The 9,193-nt window shown below is 44.3% G+C and overlaps 1 protein-coding gene across 1 annotated transcript in view; it reads right to left on the bottom strand.

Moving 5' to 3' along the window:
• Positions 1–2,936: 2,936 nt before the first annotated feature.
• dand5 (DAN domain family, member 5) overlaps positions 2,937–9,193 on the bottom strand; it is a 13,750-nt gene continuing 7,493 nt past the window's right edge. Inside the window, exon 3 of the mRNA XM_037697756.1 lies at positions 2,937–2,963. Coding sequence (XP_037553684.1) covers positions 2,937–2,963 — 27 coding nt within the window. The remainder of the gene's footprint in view (positions 2,964–9,193) is intronic.

A 9,193-nucleotide genomic window follows, 5' to 3' on the forward strand; every position in this document is an offset into this window, starting at 1 on the left:
GAAAAGAAAAAGAGTCCACAGACACCAAGCAGTGAACAGAGTGAAAATAATTTAAATCAGACAGGCGTGAATCGTGACACAGACAGGCGAATATCCAGCAGATGGTCGGCAGGAGATGATGCAGCAGAAGGTCCGGAGTTGGTTAAGTTCCACTGGAGACAGCCGAAACCACCGCGGCCACGTACCAGGCCCGGGCACTTGGAGAGAGCTGGAGTTGAGTGGGTCAGCGAAGCATCCGGAAGGACAATTTCAAAGATTACAAAGTTTATTATTATTTTAAAATATTACTGAATACTTTGTGTAGCGGATTAATTAATATAATTCTTACACAACTTTAGGTCAACGAATGATATTACTCCTGCCCATCCTCCCATTGATTAAGGTCACTTGACTTTAGCAGCCATCTTTTTTCATGCAACCTTTATTTAGACAGGTTAATCCCATTGAGCATCGAAACTCATTTACAAGAGACCTGATTTCAACAAAGAATGATGACAACAATGGACTGTGATGATTTCTCAGCAGGAGACCCATTTGGTGCAGGCAGGCAGGCAAGACTCAAAGAATATAAATCAATAAATTTATTATTTACAAAATAAAGATGGCTGACGGGGCAGCAAACTTACATAAATCATGGGGCAGGACGCAGGACACGAGGAGCAGGACACGAGGAGCAGGACACGAGGAGCAGTGAGACACATGACCAGACAATGAGGGACGCAGGCAAACAGACTTAAATACACACACACTAACAAGACTAAGGCTAAACATTAAGGCAAAAAAGAATTCTAAGCTACTAATAACTTAAAATAGTTACTGCCGTAGATGTTTTCATACTACAGAGTGGCACAGGGTAAGAACTCAGTGAAATTCAATATGTAAGAGTGTAAATTTTACATTACACAACCTATTAAACACTTTGTACAAAATCAGTTTAGTTTTAACAAACACTAAACTCATGCAACCAGAAGTTACAAAATATATCTACATATAAAACATACAAAACAAAGCACAAATAGCTTAAGCACCTCTCTCAGCCATCTGGAGAAGGTAACACCTACACTGTATATAAACAACGCTGAGGTGGAGCAGGTCAGCAGCTTCAAGTTCCTTGGCATTCATGTTACTGAGGATCTGTCCTGGACTTTATACAAACACTGTGGTCAAGAAAGACAGACAAATACTCTACTTAAGAAGACTAAAGAAGTTTGGTAAAAACACCAGCATCCTCACCAACTTTTATAGGTGCACCATTGAGAGCCGGCTGGCAGGCTGCTTCACAGGGTGTTACGGAAACTGCACCAGTCAGAGCCAGAAGGGCAAACAGCAGAGGATATCACTGGTAGAAGTCTCCACACCATCCAGGACATCTACCACAGCCAATGTCTGCATAAAGCACGCATCATCATTAAGGACCACACCCACCCAGCACAAGGATTCGTCCATCTACTACTCTCAGGTAGACGATACAAGAGTCTGCCATTGCACACTAAAAGACTCAAAGACAATTATCCACAAGCTGTCAGATTACTGAACTCCCAATAAATAACACTGAACATGTTACGATTGCGCGGGGAACCCAGATGTTAAGAGACCCAGAACGAGGCAGACACAGAGGAAATACAAAAGAACAGTGTTTATTATTTACAGTGCACAAATTAAAGTCCACACGCTGCTTCTCAGCGGCTCCTGGAAAGAGGGACGAGAGGTTACTGTTTGTCCAACGGGGAAGACCAGAGTGGTAGATTTAAAGAACGTCTTGTCCTTACAGTCCAACCCGAAGGAGAATGAGCTGGTCCTTCAGTCCAAGGAGTGAGCAGCAGAAGGGAATCCAACAGGGGTCCAAAAGGAAACGAGGAAGGCTGGCAACTGGAGGCAAAGAGACACGAGGAACACCTGACAAGCCGAGGGATCCAGGTCAGGCCACGAGGAGAATCCAAAACACGAAGGAACCAGGAAACATGAGAGGTGATATGCTCCAGCGTTGAATCACACCGGGCTGCAGCCTTAAGTAGATGGAGAGGCTCATCAGGCTGATGGCTGCCAGGTGTTGGTAATCAGCGGCCATCAGCAAGGCAGGCTGCAGGCGGTGGGACCCTTACAGAACAACTGGCAATAACATTGCCCCAAGCTACATCTGTGACAACTAATATGACTAATATTAACTTGTGACACCTAATATTTTATTGCTAATTCATTATGCGGCTGTATCATGTATGTATCTACCTTACCATCATAATTCATCTCAATGTTACTCACTACCTGTGCAATAATCTGTCACACAACCTGTGTAGTTTGTTAGTTATGTACAGTATACATCATGTGAATTTAAGCTTATATTACTACCTTGAAATACTTATTCATACAAGTTCATCCTACTTGCACTGTTATATTCTACCATGTTGTTTACTGTTTTTTTTAGGACCTTGTAAATATTGTATTTACTTTTCACTTTTTGGTACTTTATGTTGTACCCTTATTGAATGCTTTAGTATTTCTTGTTTGTTTGTTCATTGTTTTAGTGAGTCAAATCAGTTTTTCTCATCCTGAATATTTGATTGTACTGTTAACCTTGTGTTAACCTGCATATGACAAATAAACATAACCTGAATTAAACATTAACCTTTAATTTAACCATTAAACATACAATGTAATTGTGACAGAAAAAGGAGGATTTACCTGCAGTTCGTAGAGATTAACATGTGGTAGCTACTTCCTGTTTATAACTTGTGCTCAGTTGATTGAGTTGGCCCCCGGCTTTTTACGTTTCCCAAACTCCGTTTAATTTTTGAAAAAGAATAAACTGTATCCCACTCTCTAAACTCTCAGGGTAACACGTGTCTGTATTACCTGTTTTCCACTGACACCGTTTAGCCATTTTGTTCTGGTGATTTTTCACAAACCCCCTCTGACTGTAAAGCGTCCAGGCTGTAGCCTCAGATCTGCACGTAAGGGGCGTCTACCTTGGGGACAAATTGAGGTTATCGATTGGTCATTTGCTGACATGCCCACTGGATTGATTGACAGGTTGCGCAGCGGAGCCGACTTGTGTAAAAAAGAAAAAAAAACAAGAGCTGCTGGGGTCAGCCCTGCGGTGGAGGCAGGGTGGCACAGGAGCAGCGGTAGTGTGTTCTGTGTTTATATGTTGTTAATAGAAAGTTCTAAAAATTAAAAAGAAAAACAGGGAGGGCCGGCCCTGCAGCCCAAAAATCAGACCTGCCCACCGGGAATTCTCCATACCGTCCCAATTGGCCACTCAGGGCCTGTCTGTGATGGTGGGGAGGCTGACTCCAACATCTTCTGTGCAGCCTTCACCACTCTCTGCAAAGCTTTTCTTTCTGCAGCTGTGCAGCCTCCATGCCACACGTTGATGCTGGAGCACAGGATGCTCTCCACTGCACACCTGTAGAAGGAGGTGAGGACTGAGCTTCCAGACCAGCTCGTCTCAGCCGCCTGAGGAAGTAGAGTCTCTGATGAGCTTTCTTCATCAGGCTGGTGGTGTTGTTGCTCCAGCTGAGGTTGTTGTTCAGATGCACACCCAAGTACTTGTAGCTGGAGACCACTTCCACTGCAGAGCTTCCTATGTTTGGGGCGGGGGGTAGGTGTGTTTGTTCCTTCTGAAATCCACGATCATCTCCTTCGTCTTCTTCACATTGATGTGAAGGTTGTTCTCTTTGCACCAGCTCTCCAGGTGTTCCACCTCCGGCCTGTAGCTGGACTCATCATTGTTTGTGATGCATCCCACCGTCGCTATATCATCTGCAGACTTTACAATGTGACAGCCTGGATGGGTAGCTGCACAATCATACATGAGCAGAGTGAACAGGAGAGGGCTCGGCAAACAACTCTGAGGGGAGCCAGTGCTGGGTTATGGTGGAGGACGAGAAGTTGTGGGTCATCACAGATTGTGGTCTTTTTGTTAAGAAGTCCAGGACCCAGTGAATAAATTGTAGTGAAACCCTCAGACTACAAAATATAGGTGTAAATACGTCCAACAGACCACACGAGTTTTGGGGGAAACATTATGTTCAAGGTATATTTTTAATGTTTATTCAACAAAAGGTGATGATAGTTTAAAACTGGCATGGAAAAAATAAGTGATTTTCAAAGTAACCCCCACACACAAATTAAAGTAAAGTATTTTTACAGCAAATCCCAAATCTGCAGGCGGATTTGATCTGGCGACAAACAATGATGTTGACAGGGCAGCACCATGGCGCCCAGCACCTGGCAGGGTTAGGGTTAGCTTGGGGGCACCATCTTTGAGAGCCAAGTCTGATTAGCTTATCCAGACAGACACCACAGTCAGCCTGGCCCACAAGATCAGAGGGGAAGTAGACATTCACAAGCTCAACACCTACAGCAGCAGACCTGTCCTGGTGGGATTTAGGTGAGAAATCTTTGTCTCGCCTGTGACTTGTTGAGTCATCACAATACTTGCAAACTTCATCACGACATTCCCCACCTTTATTCTCCTTCTCTTGCCCATGCCAAATTAAATTAAATTAAATTCAGTTCAGTTTATTTATATAAAGCCAAGTCACAACAGAAGTCCAATGTGAAGTCCGGTCTTGGTGGTTTAGTTCCAGGATGATCCCAAGCAAATGACATATTCTGGAAAATCTTACTGCTCAGATGCTTTATTTGCCTGGAACTGTTTACCATCAATTTGAAAACAGGAAAACACACAAAAAGAATACATGCTAAGACTTTTGTCACATCAGAACTGCTCCCTGTGGCATCTTAAATCTCAGTTTGGACTTATTCATAAAAACACACTTTTAAACTATTAAAAACAGCATTTTATGTAAAAAATATGAAGAATATTACCGAATGTACCGATTCATAACTGTCTGTAACTACTGTACCTGTCACTGCACCCTGTATTAACTTGTTAACTAGACATTATTAACGTCACGCACACCCTCCCACAGGTACATTTTCATCCTTAAATCACTTCTTGGTCTGCTGCCTTCATACATCTCCTCCTACATGTCTCTGCGTGAGTGCAGCTACAGCGTGCGCTCTCAGGACATTATTACCTGCAGTGTTTCCTCAGTGAGGACTGAACTAGACAAAAGGACCTTCTACTACTCTGCTGCAGTTTCCTGGAATATCTTGCAAAAAGATCTGAAGCTCTCGACCTTTGACCTCTGGCTTCAAACATCTGCTAAGTTCCTGGCAAGAAGTAATGCAGACATGTTCCTGTTTTTAGTTTTCTACACCACCTTATAATCTAGCTGCTTTTTCACAATTTTTTTCCTTTTGACTGTCCTTTTGGTTGCCATTTGATTTTAATTTGTAAAAAGATAAAAAAATTAAAATTGTATGCCTCTTATGTTTGTCTATTGTTGTCGTTATTATCCACTGTTGTCATCACGCTTTGTTAAATCAGGTCTCAGTTAAATTAGCAAAACATTACAGCTAAAGTACGAAAAGACTAGCTGAAGAAATAAGTAAGAAAAGGCTAGCTAAGAGCTGAAATAGCAAAAGCGAAGCTTAAATTAACAAAAGGTAATTAAAATTAAAAGTGACAAAAGGTTTGCTAAAAGTATCAAAAAGTTAAAAAAGTTAAATCTGGTCCTCTGGACATTCAAAAAAACAAAACAAAGCAAAACAACAAAACATGTAGAAACGTTTCGTCCCTCATCCGAGAGACTTCCTCAGTCTGAGGAGCTGTATTCAGCTCAGTCTCTTAAATAGCACCTTCTCAGAGTGGATCAACCAGTTTTGCTGCTGACAACCAAAACCAGCTGATCACATGCTCAAGAAGGACCATCAGCCTAACAATGGATCATTAGCACACTGATGGCTGTTTACTATTCACAGAGGGCTGAGTGATACTAGCAATCACAGCATTGTAAGAGGGGGACAATTGAAAACGTAGGCCTCCACCCCTGTTTAATGATGGACGGTTTCTTTTCACAAAGATGGCCTCCTTTACTCCTCTCTCAAACCATCGTTCCTCTCTGTCCAGGATGTGAACATCTTCATCCCTGAAAGAGTGACCACTGGCCTGGAGATGAGTGTAGACCGCAGAGTCCTGGCCTGATGATGTTGATCTTCTGTGCTGGGCCATCCTTTTGGCAAGTGGCTGTTTTGTTTCCCCGTTGTAAGACTGATCACAGCCCTCCTGACACTGAACAGCATACACAACATTACTCTGTTTGTGCCGGGGGACTGGATCTTTGGGATGAACCAGTCTTTGCCGTAATGTATTTTGGGGTTTAAAAGCCACTGGGACGTTATGTTTAGAAAATAAACGTCTCAGTTTCTCTGATACTCCCTCAACATACGGAATGACCACTGGTCTGGGTCTGGGTTCCTCCTTTTCACCTGTTGGCTGACTGGAGTCCTGTTTGGGTTTCTTCTCTGCTTTCAGGAAGGCCCAGTTAGGATATCCACATTGCTCTAGAGCCTGTCTTGTGTGGGATTTCTCCTTCTGCCTGGCTCCTGAGCTAGTGGGGACGCTGTCTGCTCTGTGATACAGAGTCCTGATGACTCCTAACTTGTGCTCCAAAGGGTGATGGGAGTCAAACTGCAAATACTGGTCTGTGTGGGTGGGTTTGCGGTACACCTCAGTTTGCAAATGTCCTCTATCAGAGACTGAGACCTCACAGTCCAAGAAAGCCAACTTGCCATTTTTTACATCTTCTCGTGTGAACTTGATGTATTTATCCACAGAGTTGATGTGGTCAGTAAAATGTTGGACTTCCTGAGATTTAATTTTAACCCAGGTGTCGTCAACATACCTGAACCAATGACTTGGTGGTGTCCCTGAAAAGGACGTCAAGGCTCTCTTTTCGACCTCCTCCATGTACAGGTTGGCAACAATAGGAGAAACTGGAGACCCCATAGCACACCCATGTTTCTGCCTATAATATCAGAGTCAGAGTCAGAGTCAGAGTTTCTTTATTGTCATTTGCACCTCATGTGGTACATGTGGTGGAGCGAAATTATGTACACGGGGTCCCAGTTACATCCAACAATAAAATGTCTAAGAAAAACAGTAATAACATCTAAGATATGAACTAAGAAAAACATCAACTAAATATACACTAAGCACTCATAACATAAAACATTGAACATCAGCACAAACATGAACATGAGTCTGTGAGCAGATGTGCACGCATGAACACATCAACATTTAAACAGATCAGCAGCAACATTGAAACAGATCAGCAGCAACATGATATGTTTTTTCACAGAGATTATTCTAGTTAGAGATTCATGAGTCTAACAGCCTCAGGGTAGAAGCTGTTCCTCAGTCTAGTGGTTCGACACTTAATGCTCCTTAACCTCCTTCCTGAGGGGAGTGGGGCAAAAAGTGTGTGTGCTGGGTGGGTGGGGTCCTTCATGATGCAGGTGGCCCTCTTCCTTCATCTGGAGGTGTAGATGTCTGTGTTGGTGGGGAGACTGATTCCAACAGATTTCTGTGCAGCCTTCACCACTCTCTGCAAAGCTTTTCTTTCTGCAGCCGTGCAGCCTCCATGCCACACGTTGATGCTGGAGCACAGGATGCTCTCCACTGCACACCTGTAGAAGGAGGTGAGGACTGAGCTTCCAGACCAGCTCGCCTCAGCCATCTGAGGAAGTAGAGTCTCTGATGAGCTTTCTTGATCAGGCTGGTGGTGTTGTTGCTCCAGCTGAGGTTGTCATTCATGTGTACACCCAAGTACTTGTAGCTGGAGACCACTTCCACCGCAGATCCTCTTATGTTCAGGGGGGTGTAGGTGTTTTTGTTCCTTCTGAAGTCCACAATCATCTCCTTTGTCTTCTTCACATTGATGTGAAGGTTATTCTCTCTGCACCAGCTCTCCAGGTGTTCCACCTCTTGCCTGTAGCTGGACTCATCATTGTTTGTGATGCATCCCACCACCGCTGTATCATCTGCAAACTTTACAATGTGACAGCCTGGATGGGTAGCTGCACAATCATATGTGAGCAGAGTAAACAGAAGGGGGCTCAACACACATCCCTGAGGAGAGCCAGTGCTGAGGGTTATGGTGGAGGAGGAGAGGTTGTGGATCCTCACTAACTGTGGTCTGTTTGTTAAAAAGTCTAGTACCCAGTTGCAGATGGAGGGGCTTAGTCCTAGTGTGGATAGTTTGTCCATCAGGGTTTGGGGGATCATGGTGTTGAAGGCGGATGTGAAGTCCACAAAGAGCATACGGACGTAAGAGTTTTTCTGCTCCAGGTGGTTGAGTGCAGTGTGGACCACAGAGGAGATTGCATCCTCTGTTGATCGGTTCTCACGGTATGCGTACTGATGAGGGTCCTCGTTGATGTTGATGGTTGTTTTGATGTGAGTCATGACCAGTTTTTCGAAGCATTTAGCGACTATCGGGGTGAGGGCCACTGGCCGATAGTCATTCAGACCAGTCACTGTAGAGCTTTTTGGGACTGGGATGTTGGTGGCAGTCTTCAGGCAGGTGGGAACTGTCTCCAGGGTAAGTGAGGTGTTAAAGATGTCTGCCAGCACCTCACAGAGCTGATCAGCACATTCCTTCAACACTTTTCCGGGGATGTTGTCTGGGCCAGTTGCTTTGTGCGGATTAATCCTCCTGAAGGTACTCCTTACTTCTGCTGAGGTCACGCTGAGATGCTCTTCATCCGGTGGAGAGGTGAGTCTGGTGCTGGGTGGTCTGTTCGGGTCTTCAAAGCGTGCATAGAACTTGTTGAGGGCATCAGGCAGAGATGGGTCTTTGGGGCATTGTTCACTCCTTCCTTTATAATCTGTTATGCACTTAATGCCCCTCCACATGCTCCGAGGGTCTTGTGAGATGAATTGACCCTCGATCCTCTTTGCATATGTGGCCTTGGCCCTCTTAATACCAGCAACCAGCTCTTTTCTTGTCCTACTCAGCTCCTCTGAATTTCCAGACCTGAAGGCAGTGTTCCTGGCTTCCAGCAGGGTACGCACCTCTGCATTTAGCCAAGGTTTTCTGTTTGGGTAGCTTTTAACATTTCTGATAGTGGAGACTGTGTCAGTACATGTACTAATGTAACCCAGTACTGAGGATGTGTATTGGTCAAGATCAAGCGAACCTCCATCTTCAGCAGCTTCTCTGAAAACCTGCCAGTCTGTTCGATCAAAACAATCTCTCAGTATGGGTCCACTGTCCTCTTGCTCCCCATATGTGAAGTAGGTTGACTGCAGGCACAGTTTCAAGAGTTGACACAGTTGTTCTGT

Source organism: Nematolebias whitei, chromosome 3, assembly GCF_014905685.2.
Source record: "Nematolebias whitei isolate Nwh7 chromosome 3, NemWhi1, whole genome shotgun sequence".
NCBI classification, from domain to species: domain Eukaryota; kingdom Metazoa; phylum Chordata; class Actinopteri; order Cyprinodontiformes; family Rivulidae; genus Nematolebias; species Nematolebias whitei.